At 62.0% G+C, this 17,712-nt stretch overlaps 2 protein-coding genes across 7 annotated transcripts in view; one reads left to right on the top strand and one right to left on the bottom strand.

The window, feature by feature from the left end:
- The first annotated feature begins 2,203 nt into the window (after positions 1-2,203).
- RGS11 (regulator of G protein signaling 11) lies at positions 2,204-11,031 on the top strand. The gene is made up of 17 exons (XM_024123572.2): positions 2,204-2,266; positions 2,635-2,731; positions 2,808-2,858; positions 3,005-3,111; positions 3,735-3,786; positions 3,908-3,966; positions 4,178-4,254; positions 4,413-4,494; positions 5,610-5,678; positions 6,608-6,637; positions 6,720-6,781; positions 6,900-7,013; positions 7,092-7,207; positions 7,309-7,396; positions 7,482-7,620; positions 10,633-10,715; positions 10,794-11,031. Exons 1-17 carry the CDS (start codon positions 2,204-2,206, stop codon positions 10,894-10,896), a joined length of 1,392 nt encoding a protein of 463 aa, XP_023979340.1. The 3' UTR covers positions 10,897-11,031.
- A 1,608-nt stretch (positions 11,032-12,639) lies between these two features.
- Positions 12,640-17,712, bottom strand: part of FAM234A (family with sequence similarity 234 member A) — a 31,940-nt gene continuing 26,867 nt past the window's right edge. For 5 of the 6 annotated variants that reach the window (XM_007130376.3, XM_028499496.1, XM_055090491.1 and 2 more), the window contains 10 exons: positions 17,075-17,194; positions 16,644-16,835; positions 15,733-15,863; positions 15,390-15,522; positions 15,113-15,242; positions 14,631-14,771; positions 14,304-14,379; positions 14,011-14,166; positions 13,619-13,721; positions 12,640-13,531 (listed from right to left, as the gene is read on the bottom strand). In XM_007130376.3, the coding sequence (XP_007130438.1) occupies positions 13,320-13,531; positions 13,619-13,721; positions 14,011-14,166; positions 14,304-14,379; positions 14,631-14,771; positions 15,113-15,242; positions 15,390-15,522; positions 15,733-15,863; positions 16,644-16,835; positions 17,075-17,194 (1,394 nt within the window). In that variant the 3' untranslated portion in view covers positions 12,640-13,319. The remainder of the gene's footprint in view (positions 13,532-13,618; positions 13,722-14,010; positions 14,167-14,303; positions 14,380-14,630; positions 14,772-15,112; positions 15,243-15,389; positions 15,523-15,732; positions 15,864-16,643; positions 16,836-17,074; positions 17,195-17,712) is intronic. The other variant, XM_028499497.1, reaches the window with a different exon arrangement.

The following is a 17,712-nucleotide window of genomic DNA, read 5'->3' as shown; positions in this document are numbered from 1 at the left end:
GCGCACTCGGACCCCGCACAGCCGCCGCGGTCACGGTCCCAACATCCCGCCCCGCCTGCACCCGGCTCTGGCCATCAGGGCTGCCCCACCCAACGGCGCCGCCCGGAGTCTGGGGAGTCTCCGGGGAAGCCCTCTGGGCGGGGCTGATGGGGCTGGGGGCGCGAGTGGAGCAGGTGCGTTCCCCCCCCCCCCCCGCCAAGTCCCCAGGCTCTCGTTACCTGCAGGCAGCGCAGGCCACACCTGGGGCCCGACAGTTCCCCACCCTCCCCCTACTCCCACCCCCGCTGGAGCTTATTTATGTCTGGGCAGAGGGGACTCCTGGAGTCTGCCCAGCCTTGGGGGGTGGGGGATGCTGTGTGTGTCTGCACAGCCTCCTGGCTCCGCACCCCACAGGTTCACAGGCATCAGCACGGAGGGGCCAGTGTCCACACACACAGTGAGGTGCAGTCTGGAGACACAGCCATTATTCCAGTGTTTATTGACTGGGCTGTGTGAGCGTGGCAGGGGGTGGAGGGGTCTTTGCATGCTCTATGCTCAGAGGCCCCATCCTTGAGGAGAAAAGGACACTGATCTGAAACAGAACGGGGTGGTGGAGTGCGAGGGGCGCACAGAAGGGGCCTCTGGTCTTGTTGCCTAAACAGACCTTGTGACAGGTAGATGGGGGTCAGTGGGGCAGGGGCAGGGGTGAGCTGGACCTGAGGCTGGGGACAGCTGGGTCAAAGTGGAGGGGGAGGCAGAACACCAGCTAGAGTCCCCCTGCTTCCTTACACCCCTCTGCTCCCCCATTTCTGAGGACACCCAAGGATCAGATCTGCCCTGGCCCAAAGGAGCCCCCTATCTGAGAAGGAGGCCAGCAGGCCAGGCCGTGGGTGCGGGAGGCACGTGTGCTAGGGTAGGGACTGTCCCCCTTGGAGCCGCACCTGCCCACAGTCTTTCCAAGGCAGGATATCCCCAGCCAGAGCCCAGCCCTTCTAGGGTCACATCCTGCTGCCCCTTCCCTGGGGTGGTCAGGGAAGCCACTTGTCCCCAGGCTGGGGACAGCTCTGGCCTCTGGGGGCCTTCAGCCTCTCTGGAAGCCCATCCATGAAGAGAGGACAGCCAGGCCTGGGGCCAGCCTGACCCCACCTGTGTGGGTAGGGCTGGGTGAGAGAATTTCACTGGCATGTAAGGGAGAATGGCACCCAGAAAGGGTAGAACCCCCCTCCAGTACCCCTGCCCCAGCTCAGCCTGGACATGGCTTTGCCTGCAGTGGAAATGGGTTCAGATGGCCATGTTGGAGGCTCTGGCCAAAGGCTAACCCCGACATCCTGCCCTGCCCCGAGCACCTAAAAATCAGAAATAGACCTATTTGCACCACTTTAAAATGGCCCCAACAAAAGGGGTGTGGGTGGCCAAGCTGTTGGAGGAGGGAGAGAAACGGCCAGGCTGGGCCCTGAGCCCAGAGGCTGCCCACGAATCTTGGGGGGCAGGTGTTGAGATCTTCTCTCCCAGTAAAGCCCCCTCCCACAGTCTCCCACAGTTTCAGGGTAACCCGGGTGGGGTCTCTGTTCCCCAACTGGTGCCCCAGGCATCATCAGTGCAGCAGAGGGGACGTGAGCTGCCCCCCCCAGCACACCTATGCAGCCACGCAGTGTCATACCAGCCCAGTAGCACCTGCATGCGTCAGGGACAGTGTCACAGTTGCAGGGACACACTCCTAGGGCAGTTCGACCCCTCACCCAGACCTTACAGCCCCTGCACCGCTGGTCGCCCACATCCTGGGGCGCCACACAGGAGGTGGGTATGGGGGAGGGGTTACAGTGACCCTAAACAGTTGTCCTCCACCCCAGCCCTCCTTCCCCACAAGTCCCCTCTCCCCTTTTCTGAGTCCCCATCCTTTCCCTGAGTTCCCACCCCACCTCTGAGCCTCCCCCACCGCCGTCCCAGCGGAGGCTGATTCCCCCCACGCTGTCCGGGTGGGTCCAAGTCCCCTCTCGAAGCTCCAGGCAAGCTCCCGCGGGCACGGGCCTTGGTTTCTCGTGACGTGAGGGGAGCCTGCTCGAGGTGGATGGTCGGACGCGCGTCCGCAGGCCCCAGACCCCAGACCCCGCGGCTGCGGAGGGTTAACTCGCAGGCGGGGCGGCGGCCCGGAGGGGAGGGGAGGGGAGGGGAGGGGCGGGGCGGGGCGGCCGGACACCCTCGCCCCGCTGGACCTGCCTCAGCCATGGCCGCCGGCCCCGCGCCCCACGGCGGGCACCCTCGCGCGCAGAGGCCGCATCTGAGCAAGGTGGGTGCCTGGGTCCCGCCCGCCCCCCACCCCCGATCTCCCGACACGCGATGCCGGGAGGGGCAGGAGAGGAGTGAGTGCGGGTGCACGCAAGTGTGGACACTACGCGAGCGCGCGAGTGTGGACCCGGGTCTTGGGCGATGGCACTGTGTGAGCGGGGTGGGGCGGCGGAGACCCCGGGGTTGGGGTCGCCGCTCGCTGGCGCCCCGCCTCGCCTCCGCGGTCAGCCACGGCCTGAAATCCCACCATCAGTGAGCGTTAATCTCCTTCAAGCACACTGATCCGGCGCATCCCGGGCTGGTTCTGGGGCATCTGGATCTGGGGGTGGGGGAGGAGGCCACCGCAGGCCCTCAACCTCCTTTGCCCAGATGGAGCGGATGGTCGTGAGTATGCAAGACCCCGACCAGGGCGTGAAGATGCGGAGCCAGCGCCTGCTCGTCACCGTCATTCCCCACGCAGTGACTGGTGAGGTGCTGTAGGGGCCGGGAGGCGGGTGCCGGCCCTGCCTCGGCCTCCCCCTACCCCAGTCTCTGCTATGCAGGCAACGACGTCATGGAGTGGTTGATCCAGAAGTACTGCATCACAGAGGAGGGTAAGGGGTCAACCCACTGCTCTTCCTGTGCCCCATACCCGGCCCTGGGCTCGCTGTGCTGAAGGCCTAGGGCTGGGGCCAAGCCCACTGTGCTGGGGGATCCGGCTCGGCTCCCCCCACTAAGAATTCACCACCTCGCTCCCCAGAGGCCCTGCACCTGGGCACCCTCCTAGTGCGGCATGGCTACCTATACCCACTGCGAGACCCCTGCCACCTAGAGCTCCGGCTGGATGAAACGCCCTATAGGTTCCAGGTCAGGCTCAACTGGGAGCAGGTAGGACCTCTCCCACCAGGCAGCCCCTTGGCGGGGACTCCTGGAAGGGGTGGGGCTGGGGCAGGAGCAGGACCTGTGATGTCACTGCAGATCTTGCGGTCCACTGCCCCCTCCCCAAAAGGCCTGGACTGGAAGCGTTCCTGTGACAGAAAGACCAAGTTAAGGGGAGGTACCTTTAGCAGGGCCCCATAAGGGGTACCTGCAGAGGACTCCACCAGCTTACCCAGGGTCCTTAGGCCTCAGCCCTGAGGAAGGGGCCTAAGGACAGGATCCCTGCACCTCAGTGTGCATCCTCAATCATGATGGAGCCCCCCTTCTGCCCTCCCTGGCCACACCAGGGACCCCGGCAGGGCCTGCCCTCAGTCCCCACGCCCCCAGCACTGCAACTACCTCCTGGGCCTGGGCAGGGAGCCCAGAGTCAGTGAACCAAGTGCAGCTCGGTCCAGGTGGTGGGAATGGTGGATGGTCAGCTGAGCCTTGGGGCATCCAGGGAGTCCCGGTCAGCCCAGTCTCCTCCCAAGGGAGCTGAGAGGGTGGGGACGACTCTTGGGGCGGGGAAGGCCCAGAAGGTCACAGATACCTTTGTCCTTGCACCACACCAGACGCCCTATTTCTGGATGAGCACCCTGTGGCCAGCCGCTGAGCTGGACTACGGTGAGTGAGGAGGGGTGGGCTAGCTGGGGACAAACTCCCAGGACTGGTGGCTGTGGGTGTGATGCCACAGGGGAGGGGGAGCTGACATTGCTCCTCTGCAACCTGTTCCCTGTCCTTCCAGCCATCTACCTGGCCAAGAAGAACATCCGAAAGCGGGGGGGCCTGGTTGACCACGAAAAGGTGGGACACCCTCCCCACCCCTCCCAGGCTGAATCCAGCCAGAGGAACCCAGTCCCTACTTGTGGCCCTAGAGCACACAGCCCAGACCCCAGGGTGATGTGGATACACAAGCACAAACACCCTAGGTGGTCTCAGAGGGGAGGTGGGGGGTCCACACCCCAGAGCTGGGCACCAGAGGGAGTTTCCCACTGGAGACCTCAACACTCCGCAGGAGCACTACGACCAGCTGCACAGGAAGATCAGCCACACGTGGGACCTGGTAGTGATGCAGGCGAGAGAGCAGCTGCGGTGAGACCACGCCCTGCACGCCCCGCACGCCACTGGCAGCCCTGGGACCAGAAACAGCGCGCCCAGGCTTGGCTGCCTGCCCAGGCCTCGGCCTGAAGTGGGGGGTGAGGTGGTGGGCACAGTGTCCCCCCAGCTCTGCCTACCCACCCCCCCCCCAGGGCAGCTAAGCAGCGCAGGAAGGGGGACAGGCTGGTCATCGCATGCCAGGAGCAGACCTACTGGCTGGTGAACAGGCCCCCGGTGAGCCCCTTGTGGGAGGTGGTCCTTGGACAGCAGCGGAGTCCTGCCAGCGGTCAGTGTGCCTCCTCAGGTGCTCACTGAGGAGGACCTACTTTCTGACCCCTGGGAAGGACATGCTTTTAGGGATCCTGTCAGGTGATAGGAAGTTCTTTTTCTGTGGTTCATGAGAACCCAGAGGTCACAAGGCCAGGCCTGAGCTGCCCCCACCCACAGACTAGGACACAGCAGCTTCTCTCTGGGTCTAAGGAAGCAGAATGTGGGCACCTGAAGGCCCTTGGGGTCGGGGGAGGTGAGTGGGGGCGGGCTTAGCTGCAACATGAGGGACTGAGGTCACAGGCCAAGAGCTTCTGAGGTGCTGGCCTGGGGTCAGGCCTTACCCAGATCCGTGGGGCTGGCAGGTGGGTTGAGGTCCCCCTACTGTGTGGGGCAGTGGAGAGACCAGTAGTAGACACAGATGTGTGCTGTGATGGGCAGTCACAGCAGACCATGAATAGAAGCTCCGGGGGAAAAAAACCCATGAAAAAAAAAAAGAGAGGCACCCACGGGCCTGATTACCTCATCAGGTGTGGGTAGTGTCTCTGGGAAAATGACCCTTAATCTTCCACCTGAGGGTCACGGGGTCTCCGGCGTTGAGGGTGGAGTGGGCGTGGCCAAGGCTGAGCAGTGGGCTGAGGGCCGGTGGTGGTCCTGTGGAGGGACCAGTAATGGCGCCCGTGGCCTCCGGTGAGGCATGTGCGTCTGGGGACGGGGTGGTCAGGACGAGGTGCGGCCAGAGGGGCTGTCTCAGGTAGGGCTGGGGTTCTGGCCTGAGCAGCCAGGAGCTCGGAGGTGAGTTTGGCTGAGGCGAGGAAGAACGGGGGGCTTGGGGGCAGGTCACAGACTTCTCTTTAGGAGCCAGGAGCTGGGTGAGGGGCTGGAGAGGGGACCAGGGTGGGCTAGACAGGGAGGGTGCCCTGGGTTGGGGATGGGCAGAGAGCATACAGGTCCCGAGTTCCCCTGAGCGTATTTCCACATTAGGGCCTGACATGGGCGCAGAGCTTCAGTGTATGGGGTTAGGAGGGTCTCAGCAGCCTGCCTGAGCTGTACCCCCACTTCATCTCACCCCCCCTCTGCAGCCCGGGGTCCCCAGCGTGCTGGAGCAAGGTCCAGAGCGGGGTTCCTGCACTGCTGGGCGAGTGCAGATGGTGAGGACCCTGCGTGCACACCCCCCAGCCCACTCCCCATCCCTGCACAGTGCCCTCCGCTCCATGTGCCCCCACCTCCCTTAACCCCTCTACCCCCCCTGCCACTTTACCCCCCAACTCCACCCACTCCACCACTAGGGGACTGCTTGGGGGCTGCCCACCCACCTGTCCACTTGTCCATCCAAATGTCCCATGATTCAGTCACTCCAAGTCTCCTGCTTTGCTCCCCGGCTCACTGCCCCGACTCCCAGCCCCCTGCTAACTCTCGCCCTCTCTCACCTCCCACCTGCTGCCCTGGGTGCAAGTAAGTACGGTAGACCCTGTGGGGGGAGGGGGTCTCTTCCCCCAGGCCAGGGCAGCATCAGGGTCTGTGGAGACTTGGAGGGGTGGCGAGCAGGGCCACGGGCCCGAGCAACCAGGGCCGAATGAACCATATGCTTCCAAAGCCTCCAAACTGGATGGAATTGGACCAGGACACATGTCCGAACTTCGTAGCAGCAGAGTCCTCGGTCAGGTCCCACGACACCCAAAACATAGAGCAGAGTCATCTAGTACTTTTCTGAGAAAACATCTTCCTGACTTTAGAATCATAGTTCACGGTCACAGGTTTGTGATTTCCATCAAAGTCACGCAAAGATAGCTGAGAGGAAAGGTTGGCATCACAAGCATCCTGAGGGTGCTGTCTGCCCTCCCCTCCTTTCAGTACATTTGAAAACATGAAATAGTGACAGTTGGGGAAACTCAAGGTAACTTTGAGCACCTGAGGGCTTGATGAACACCCTGAAACATCCAGACTTGAGGCCCCAGGAGGCGTCCTGGAAAGTCAGACCCCTGCATCAGAGGCCGGGGCTCCGGAGGGCAGGGCAGGGGTGGGATGTCAGTCCCTATAGGGACCTGCCTTCTAACTGCAGCCCACTGGTCCCTTCCAGACCAAGACCATGGATTTCTACAGGTGGGAGGTAGGTCCTGGGGGCAGGAGGCAGGGGAGGGGTGGGCTGGTGACTCCCAGCCCCGGCGCCCCTCACAGCTCTCCCATCCTAGGTCGAATGCTTACGAAAGGCACTGGGCAGGGCCCGGGTGAAGTCCTCCGTCTGCCTTGAGGCGTGAGTGGGATGGGGGTGGTGGCTGGTGACCCCCAGCCCCGAGCCCAGACCCTTCCTCCAGCACCCTCATCCCCACAGCACTCCCCGCACTGGCCCTGGCACCACCCTCCACCCCCAGGTACCTGAAATTTAGCAGCCGGCATGAGCCGCACGACCCCATCATGTCGGGGTGCCTGCCCAGCAACCCCTGGGTCACAGACAACGATACCTACTGGGCCATGAATGCACCCAGGTGAGCCCGGGGTGGGCCAGGAGCTGCAGGTGTGCCCCTGCCTTCCTCGTGCTCCTGACCCGCCCGCCCCTCCCCCAGCGTGGCCGTGCCCACAAGGCTCCGTGTGGAGCAGTGGGCCTTCAGCTTCCGGGAACTCTTGGAAGACCCTGTGGGACGGGCCCATTTCATGGACTTTCTCAGGAAAGAGTTCAGTGGTGAGAAGCCCCCTCCCCTGCTCCCTGCTTGAGCCTCCCCCACCCCCACCCCAGGTTTCCACCAGCCTGGGGTGGGCCTGACCCAGTGCCCGGACCCCCAGCCGAGAACCTCAGCTTCTGGGAGGCCTGTGAGGAGCTGCGCCACGGTGGGCAGGGCCAGGTCCCTGCCCTGGTGGACGCCGTGTACCAGTGAGTGCCACAGGGTGGGGCGGGGGGCGGGCAGCGGCCAGCCCGAATGGCCCAGACCCACCAGGGCTCCCCTCTCCCATGCCAGGCAGTTCCTGGCCCCCGGTGCTGCCCGCTGGGTCAACATCGACAGCCGGACGATGGAGCGGACGCTGGTGGGCCTGGGCCAGCCGCACCGCCATGTGCTGGACGATGCCCAGCTGCACATCTACATGCTGATGAAGAAGGTGGGCGCTTCCTCCCTCGCCCCATCCCCCCCCACTAAGCCGGTGTCAGGTGGCTTCAGTGGCCACAGCTGAGAGGCTGGTCCGCACCCGCTCCCTACGGCTCCTGCCAGCTTAGTCCCGCAGCTCACACCGCACTTTACAGAGCAGCAAACCGAGGCTCAGGGCGGCTGCAGGGCTTGTCCAGCCGTGGTTGTAAAGTGTTCTAACGTGGAAAAGGTCAAATATGAACAAAAAGTAAATGACGGATCCCCACGTACCTACAGCCCACCTTCACAAACTGTCGACTCGGGACCTATCCAAACTCACGGTCCATCCTGTCCAGTGGCCTACCACACACACACCCCCACCCCAACTTTAAAGCCATTTCCAGACTTCCTGTCTGTAGGTATTGCAGGAAGTTCCCTTCAAGGACACGGCCACCGCTTCCCTTTGAACGTGGCTGCAGAGGCCAGCATCACACCCAAAACACCAACAGTATTTACTCAATGCCCTCGAGTGGCCAGTTGCGTCCCCTTCCCCACATGACCTCAGGCTAGTTTCCCGCTGCTGCTTATTCTCTGTGCTGTGGAGGTAGAAGCCTGATGGGGTCTCGGGGCTGAGATCAGGGTGAGAGCAGGCTGGTTTCTTCTGGAGCCTCCAGGGGAGAATCCGTCCTCCTTTCTCCAGTTTCTATGGACACTGTGTTCCTTGATCAGATTGTTTTCAGTTTTGTTGTTGGTTCGGTTTGGTCGGGAATAGTGACTTCAGAGGTGGTGTCCGATGTGTTCTCCACTCAGGAGGGATGTCAGTCCAGCTCTCTTTTTGTTTGTTTGTTTGCGGTATGCGGGCCTCTCTGTTGTGGCCTCTCCCGTTGCGGAGCACAGGCTCCAGACGCGCAGGCTCAGCGGCCATGGCTCACGGGCCCAGCCGCTCCGCGGCATGTGGGATCTTCCCAGACCGGGGCACGAACCCGTGTCCCCTGCATCGGCAGGCGGACTCTCAACCACTGCGCCACCAGGGAAGCCCCCAGCTCTCTCTCTTTTGTGGTGAAAGCAGCCTTGACAGTCTGGCCCAGATCCATGATTTCATGAGGGTATGGGATGTTCTAACCCATCACTGCCTCCCTGTTCTGACACCTTCTCTCTCTGCTCGTTGCTGGCCCAGTGGTACCGATCATAGAGGAAAGGCAGGACCGAGGCTTGATTCCTCCTTTAAACACAATTATTTATTTATTTATTTATTTATTTATGGCTGTGTTGGGGTCTGTTGCTGCTGTGCACGGGCTTTCTCTAGTTGCGGCGAGCAGGGGCTACTCTTCGTTGCGGTGCGCGGGCTTCTCATTGCGGTGGCTTCTCTTGTTGCGGAGCACGGGCTCTAGGTGCACGAGCTTCAGTAGTTGTGGCACACAGGCTTAGCTGCTCCGCGGCATGTGGGATCTTCCCGGACCTGGGGTTGAACCCGTGTCCCCTGCGTTGGCAGGTGAATTCTTAACCACTGCACCACCAGGGAAGTCCTAAACATAATTTTAAAAAAATGTTTATTTTCTTAATTTTTTTGGCTGCATCGGGTCTTCGTTGTGGCACGCGGGCTTCTCTCCAGTTGTGGCGTGTGGGTTTTCCCTTCTCTAGTTGTGGCGCTCGGGTTCCAGAGCAGATGGGCTCTGGAGTTGTGGCACGTGGGCTTAGATGCCCTGATGCATGTGGGATCCTAGTTCCCTGACCAGGGATCAAACTTGTGTGTCCCCTGTATTGGAAGGCAGATTCTTTACCACTGGACCACCAGGGAAGTCCCTTGATTCCTTAATTACCACTTTTCAAAATAAGCAGTTGGACCCCTGGTATCTGCCAAGGGTAGTCAGTGAGGTTGGGATGCTTTTAATACCATTGTAAATTCACGTTTTGACCATATTTGATGGGTTTCAATCCCTTTCAGTCCTTGTCTCATGGGACGTGCAGAGGTTCCCCTCTCCGGCTGACTGCTCTTGAGTCCTGTGACGTGTCCGAAATCTATGGTGCTTCCTAGCTTTCTAAGGGGCCATCCTACTCCAGACCTAGAGCCAGCCATTCCTCGGGCCCTCAGCCCTCCCTCGGGGGTGGTGTTCAGAAACCATGACCTGCACATCAGACCCGTCATAGCGCCAGGGGTGGTCATGGTTCCCAGGCCTTTCAGCGGACAGAATCAGGAAATACGTGTTTTAAATAAAACATACCAGGAGTTCAGACTGATACTTCTAATTCGGAATCAGGATTATAGAATTTCCTTAACCTCTTTGGCCTCTCTCTCTCTCTCCTCATTCCCCTACTGAAAACCTGGGTTTTCAGTGGTGCCAACATAATCACTCACTTGCTTTTTCTCGAGATTCACTCAGTAGCTCAACTGAGCAGCACGACACTACCATTCACAGTGACTGAGAGTCGTTTACTGTTTGTTTTTTCGGTCCTTTGTCCACAGCCCCTCAGACGCCCCTTGGACACTCGGTTACGTGTGGCTAGGATGGTGTCGCCTGCTGGACGCCCAGCTTCACTTGTCCCCCTTCAGTGTTTGGGGGTTGCTTATTTATTTTATAATCACATAAAATGTCTACAGTTTCAAAATCCAGTCTACAAAGTACATTCAACTAAATCTTGTTTATACCCCTGCCCCTCCACCAAAAGTTAACAATTTAAAATGTGTATTTTTCTTTTTAAAACGTAAGCACCTGGGTTCGTAGATTCCTGTCCCTCTTTATTGAATCCCGTGGTTTTTGTCAACCTTGCCTTTGTCCCGCTCCACGTGCCCAGCCTCACTCTGTGGGTCCGCAAGAACCAGTGACACTGGTTCCCCGTCGCAGGAGGCGCCACGTTCACTCCCCGTGTGGGCACCGGGCTCTTGCGTGATTGGGGGCCGGTCTCCCTGAGTCCGACCCGGTCTGGGCTGGTCTGGGGAGGCTGCTCCAGCCCAGTCCACTGTGGGTCCCGCCCTTGGAGGAGCCTGGGCAGTGCTGGCTGAGACCAGGAGTGGGACGGGATCAGGCCCGGATGCTGTCCGTTGCAGGACTCCTACCCGAGGTTCCTGAAGTCGGACTTGTACAAAGACCTGCTGGCGGAGGCCGTGGTGCCCCCGGAGACCAAGCGACGGTCAGCCAGGTGGTGCCCAGGGAGGCAGGTGGGATGCCGGGGGTGGCGCCCTGTGCTCAGGCCCCTTCTTCTCCACAGGGTGTTCCCGTTCATGTGGAAGCCACGCCATTCCAGCCCCAGCCCTGCTCTCCTTCCTGCCTCTGCCTCCGGGGAGCCCTCGGGTGGTGATGGGGAGGCGTAGGTGGGCCTGGGCAGGGGCAGAAGGGGGCCATCTTGCCCAGGGTCCTTGCAGCCACTGAGACTCCCCGGCGCGGGAGTCCCCTCGGGCCCCGAGCGCCCGGCCTTACGGGGGCACCAACCTCTCTGGCTTCCACCTTTTCCCTTGTCACACCCTCCCCCAGAAGGGGCTGTTCCAGCTGCTGATTCCCAGGGCAGGGGTGCCCTGGACTGAGACAAGATGGCAGCGCACCTGGCATTCCACGCCGGTTCCCACCCCGCTGGTGACTCCCAGGGCAAGATTCATAGTCAGGTGGCCGCTAGCAGGGGGCGTGGGCGTGCACGGGGAGGTGCTGCTCCCACTGGGCCGTGGCCTCTCCGCCTCCGTGGCCACCCGAGGCGCGTGGCTTCTCCCCGGTGTTGTACAGAGATGGCTCCAGCATCGTTGCTCCTCCAACAGCCAGCCCTGGTTCACAGCCAGGGCGGCCGAGCCTCTGGGCAAAGACACCAGGGAGTCCCCACTCTGAGGGCCCCCCGAGACTCAGCTGCTCCTTTGGGAGTGCAGCCAGACTGGCTCGGCTGGGGCAGCGCCACCCCACCCTCAGGGCTGCCCACACCCTCCCGCTCCCAGCGCAGAAATAAAAGACCTTTGGGTCCTCACTCTGAGCCTGGCCTGCTGTGGTCCAAATCGTGGTGGGTGCACACGTGGGTGTGCTTGTGGTGGGTGTGCATGCACTGTTGAGGGAGGTGCTGAAGGACAACGGGCTGTTCAGGTGTCAGAGGCAGTGGGTGGAGGGTCCCTCGTGTGGGGTCTGTAGGCCTGGGGCTGGGCTCAGGCTGCAGACTTGGGGAGACGGGGGGAGCTTGTGCTCTGGCGGCACACGGATGCCTGAGTCCTCCAGGGGAGAGTGAGCACAGAGTCCAGGGGGCTGTCTGGTGTTGAACCCAGCCTCTCCAGGGTCAGCTGTGCCCTAAGACATCACAGTGACAGGGAGCACAGTGCGGGCCTTATTTACAAGTCCAGGGTGCACCGGTGAGGGTGTCTCCGGGGTGGCCCAGACCCCGAACTCCTGCACATCGTCCTGGAAACTGAAGGCTGGTCCCTGCCCAGAGCCGGCTCCTCCATCCTCCGCTGTGGACCCAGACCCGGGCCCTTGGGCCCGGGTGGCTTCTCACAGGGACAGGGAATCCAACCCCTCAACCTCAGCCTTGTCGTTGCCTCCCAGGCCTTCACAAGGAGAAAGAGACCTGGTTCTGGAAGCAGGCTTGTCACATGTAAGCGCCTTCAGAAAATTCCTGCAGGATTCTCCACAACAGCCCCCATCACTTTGGTAACCCAAACCTTCGTCTCACTGAAGCCCCCTGCCTGGGCTCCTCCTGCCTGGGAGGCTACCAGAGCTCAGCCCTGGAGGACACAGGTGCTGGGGGACACGCTGCCTGTCCCGGGTGGGAGAATGCCCACAGGCTGGGTTCCTAGCCTGCTGTGGGTGAGCAGGGCGGGAACCACAGACCTGAGATGCACTTGGAGGCCGTGCTGGACGCTCCCAGTCTCTGATTGGGTGGTGTGGGTGCTGGCCTCACCTCCCCAGCAGCCTTTCCCACTGATCCAGCAGACAAACACAGGCACACATGGGGCTTTCCAGACAGTGCAAAACCAGTGTTTATTCTGATTTCTTCCCGAGGTACCCAGGGTCATCAGGCTGCTTGCTTTTGTCCGGGCACGGCTGAGTCCCACAGCACCAGGCGGGTCTGGGGTGACCAAGGCACAGAGGTGAGTCTTGCATCAGGTGACACCGACTGTGGGGGGGTGTCCAAGCACCAGGAAGGAGGGGCTGCTGGCCACACCCCAGGGGTGCAGGGATCCCTGAGGGACAAGAAGCTCCAGTGTGTACCCAGGGGTGCACGCTGACCCCAGGGCGCATCCTGGGGCCCGGTCCTCGGGACACTCACAGCTCCAGGCAGCCCATCAGTCACATCCTCCCAGGCCCCATTCCTCATGGGCCCTGTCATGGGCTCTCCAGGGTGAGTCACCACCAACCACACTGGGGTGTGGGCCTGCCTCAAGCCACCCCAGGGCCCACCACCCTCTGAGCTCCACGACCCCAGGGAGACAGTGCAGAGAAGGCAAGGCTCAGACGGAAAGAGGGAGGGGATTCTGCAGCCGAGGCTCTGGCCAGGCATGGAGGAGTGAGGGTGAGCTCCCGCCAGCACGGGCTCTGCCCAGGGAGACCCGGGTGGGGCTCGGAGTGGGGACCTGAGTGAGGACCTGGCATGCTGGCGGGAGAGGGGAGAGGCCCCGGCACGTCCCTGGGGTGACGGGCCCAGTGGAGAGCGTCGCCAGGTCACCAGGTCAGGAGTCGGCGTGCAGACAGAGCCAGTGAAGGGCTGACTTCCCAGGATGTGAAACTTCAGCAGCCGCCTCTGCTTCGGGCTCTGGCCAAACCACGTCTAGGCCTCGTTCCGGTACCGTAGGCGAGAGAACCGGTCCCTGACGACCTGGTCGCTGTCGGGGCCACCCTCAGCCAGGTGGACTACCTTGCTGCTCGGGATGAGGTCCCGCACCTTGTGTTTGGCCACGGAGACCAGGCCGGGTGGATCCGGGCTGGCCGGGCCCGTCAGGAGAATGTAGGCAGCGTGGCGGCTCGGCTCAAGCAGAACCACTGTGGGGACATGGCCATCAGGTCCCGGGACCGGCCAGCACGGGCCTCCCATGGCTGGCGGCCCGGGCCCATGCGGGGTGCGCTTACCCTGGAAGGTGACAATGGGGGTGGAGATGTTGGCCAGTTCCAGCAGGACTCCGGGCAGCGTGGGGTGGAACATGTACAGGCGGTGCCCGGTGGCTCCGGGCTCCTGCAGGGAGTGCAGCGGGGGCATGAGGCTGGCCCTCCCGGACGCTCCTGACCGTGACCACACCCAGAGCTGTGTCCGCCAGGGTCCCACAAAACACCCACCTCCCGCCCCCCTTCCCCGCCTGACCCTGACCCTTCTCGGTTGTCTTCCAGCTGCCGCCCCTCACACCCGCTTCCTCCCAGAAAGCCTGGACCCCCTTGTCCTGCCCACCCTGCATGGCTTCTGTCTATCTGCACTCACCCAGCCACCGGCTCCACCCCATGCCACAAACCAGGACCCAAGATTGTACCGTCTGGTTGGCACCAGCCAGCTCATGGAGGCCCCAGAAGAAGAAGGCGGAGCGGTGGTCTGCGGTGGGAAGGCTGGCGGACCGCGGGTCCCTGGGGAGGCCTGGGAGAGCCTGGCTCCACAGGACAGCCCCGGAGCTGAGGTCCAGGAGCAGGATCTGCAGAGGGAGGGGCAGCATAGGGTTGCGTCCCAGAGGGTGGCTCACCGAAGCCTCTGGTCCCCGCTCAGCCTACGGCTCAGACCAGCTTCCCTCAGCTACGGGCAAAGGTGAGACCCAGGAGCAAGTGCAGCAACCTGTCTCTCGGAGCCGGTCCCATTCTCAATGACCATGGCCGGGGTGTCGGGTTTGTAGTAGCCGAGGATGGGTTTTCTGGAAGGAGAGTGGAGAGGAGAGCTCACACGGGCCTCTGAAGGAGAAACCTGGGATAGGCTGCGGCTGCACCTGCACGGGCCGGAGCTTTGACGCCAGGGAGTCTCACTCCCCTCCCCAAGGGCAGGGTGGCACCAGGTGACAGGCAGTGGCCTCTGGCAGAAGCATACGGGCCTTGTCTCCAGGGCCGCCAGGGGTGGGGGTGGGAGGAGACGCTGGGGTACCCAGCTCCCTGGAGAAGGACCCCATACCTCAGGACCTGGGCTGCACCGAGGGTCCACCTGGGCACCAGCTCCTGCCCGTCCAGCAGCACGCAGGCCTCAGAACTCACAAGAAGCAGGTCCTCACCCACCTTCCCCGGAACATTCATCAGGTAGCGGACAGCTCCCGAGCTACACGGGCAGGAGGGACGGGATGGGGCCCCGGGTAGGGTTGGGGATGGGACACTCCCCAGCGCTGCCTGCCGGGCTGTTTCCCTCAGGCTCCCAGGGCTCAGCCTCATCTTTCTTACTTCTCCAGTTTCAAACTAAAAGGAAGGCCCTCACTGGATGCAGGGACCAGTGAGCCCGGGGGGTGGCCCATCTCCCCGTTTTTATTCGTCTTCTGTTTGCCTGTTTACTGAGTCTGAGCCCAGGACGACCTCAGACACCTGACACAAGGTAAGGGCCCTGTGCCCACCCTACGGCTCCTCCTCGTGCCCGGGGCCCCGTGCACAGGCCCCCACACCCCTGACCTGTGCTCCTGCAGCCTGTGGAAGGTGGCGTTGAGCCTGCCCTCCCAGAGGGGGTCGCTCTTGAGTGAGCTATCCCTCCCGGTGGCCTTCTCATACAGGCCCTTCACTGAGTGGCTGCAGAGGGAGGTGCCTGTGAACAAAGAAGAGCCTTGCGTCACCTGTCAGCGGGTTCAAGTCCCTGGAACAACAGCGGGAGCCGCTAGCCCCACACCTGCTTCCTCCCAGGTGCCAGCAAGCCCACGAGGGAGGTCGCCCTGGGGCAGCAGATGCCACGTACCGCAGGGGATGAGGACGTAGTGGGCACCTGCACTGGTGACATAGAGGATGGAGCCGCTGGTCCCGTCCACACCCAGGCTGCCCGGGGGGCCGATTTGCTGCCCGGTGCCGCCTGAATAGACGTAGCCGTTGACCTGCAGAGCACGGAGGAGAAGGGGATCAGGCCCACCCGCTGGGTCGAACCTATAGTGTCTGATGCCAGGAGACGTGGGGCCGCCCGCACCATCTTCAGAGCTGCGTCCATGGCACCGGTGGGAAGCGCACTCTCTGAGTGCCCGCTGGGTCTACAGGCACCCGAGCTCGGGGCAGCGGGGGAGGCCACGTGGCTGGAACGAGGGCCGTACCTGGTTCTCCTCCTGGGTGAGGACCAGCAGGTCTGGGACCCCGTCAGCATCGATGTCGGGCACCTGGAGCAGAGGGCTCAGGACGGACACGTTCCCCCCGAAGCTGCTGGGATGGCTCCACAGGGTCTCCCCTAAAACCAAGCACAGGGCCCGTGTGCTGCCATGGAAACAGACATGCGTGTGTAGCCGCCTGGCGCCCATAGGCACGTGTCAGCAGCATCACTTTGGGGTAGCACGGCCCCCTCCTTTCTTCTCATCCTGTTTCCAGTGTTTGGCTGACGCAGATCCTCCCCCTCAGATGGGCAGGGCCTGGCCTCCCTGCTGCCCACTGGGGTCAGGCATGCAGCCTCTGCCCCGTGCACAGGACGAGAATAAAAGTGCAGCCTTGTGGATGGACCCGGGGACTGCAGGTCCTGACCTGACAGCATCTGACCCAAGTACAATCTGCCCACCCCCGTTTTTAGTCGGATTCTTCTCTTATTAAAATATTTCCAGCTTGCTCTTTATCTTCCTCCCTACTCTTAAAACTACAACTTACAAAGGAAGTGCTGCTACCCCCAAACCTAGCATCAAGGCACAGAATTCCTTAGGGCTTTGGAAAAGGACCAGGGCCTGTTGCCTTAAGGCAGGGCTCAAGCTAGCCAGGCCCAGACATCCCATCCCCGGGGCCTGCCCCATGAGTGGGCGTCAGCAATGCCCCCACCCCCTCCAGGTGCCGTGCCGCAGCCACAGGCGGGACTTAGGAGGGGACGACAGTGAAGTGTGACTCCTCATGGGGCGTCCCCCTCCCACCCGTGCCGTTCTTCCTATCCAGCCACGCCGCCCACAAGAGCCCGGGTTGACCCTCCTCAGAGCATCCTGGCATCGGACCCGTGTGCGGAGGCCTGGGGGACCCACGGGAAGCAGCCTACCTGTGACCGAGTCTACCGCAATGATAGGGCCAGGTCTGCCAAGGATGATGCAGGCAGAAGACGCCCCGCTGCCCCTCGGCTGGGGGACACCGCACTCCACGAGGGCCCTGTTCTGGGCCACGGGCCTCTCCCAGAGGACGGTGCCGTTGGCCCCCGACACAGCGGCCACAAAGGTGCAGGGGGAGGAAAAGCCTGGAGGGAGAGACCCAGGTCTGCAGGGCTGAGCGTGCCGGCCTCGTGCTGTGGCCCCGCCCTGGGCTCCGTCTCTGGATCCCTGGTGTTGACCCCATGGGGTCAGCAGCCCAGCGGGGAAGGGGAGTGACATGAAAGTTCCCAGAAATTCCACCAACTGCTTCCCCCAAAACCGAGAGGGCGAGGGGATTCCTCCTCCTGCAGGGAGCTCCTCATTTTTTTGGTAAAAACAAAATTACCTTCATCAGCACAGGAGAGGCTGAAATTGCTTCTGCTGCTGTTGGTATTTTTATAAAGAAAGAGAACATCCTGGATCCTGTCCTTGTTCACGTCTTCTGTGGCCAGAAAGTCATAGGCGACTGAAAAGGAAACCACCGGCTACTTTCCCAGGCCAGGCCCGATGCGCCCCACCCTGGGCGCCGTGGGGCTGAGTGCCAGGTGCAGCTGCCCGCAGAGCGACCACGGGGAAGCGCTGCTTCCTCGTGGGCTGGCAGCCTCACGCCCCTTCAGAGCAGCAACAATTCTTCATCACTTGGGTGTCAGTTGTTAAGGACACCTGGGCATCACAAATGGACGTTCCGCACACCTGCTCAGGGCCGAGTCCCTCCCTAATCAGTCTGGGGTCTGGAGTCCACAAGTCCACACTCACAGGGCCTACCCCTTCCTTCATTCAAGGACTCAAATGATAAACTACATGCTTTAAAATCAAACACCAAAGGAACAAAATGAGGCCCTTACTTCACTCCATATACAAAAATGAATTCAAAATGGATCAAAGGGCTTCCCTGGTGGCGCAGTGGTTGAGAGTCCGCCTGCCAATGCAGGGGACACGGGTTCGTGCCCGGGTCCGGGAAGATCCCACATGCCGCGGAGCGGC

Source organism: Physeter macrocephalus, chromosome 14 (assembly GCF_002837175.3).
Source record: "Physeter macrocephalus isolate SW-GA chromosome 14, ASM283717v5, whole genome shotgun sequence".
In the NCBI taxonomy this organism is placed as follows: Eukaryota; Metazoa; Chordata; class Mammalia; order Artiodactyla; family Physeteridae; genus Physeter; species Physeter macrocephalus.
This window is presented reverse-complemented; position numbering and strand designations above follow the sequence as displayed.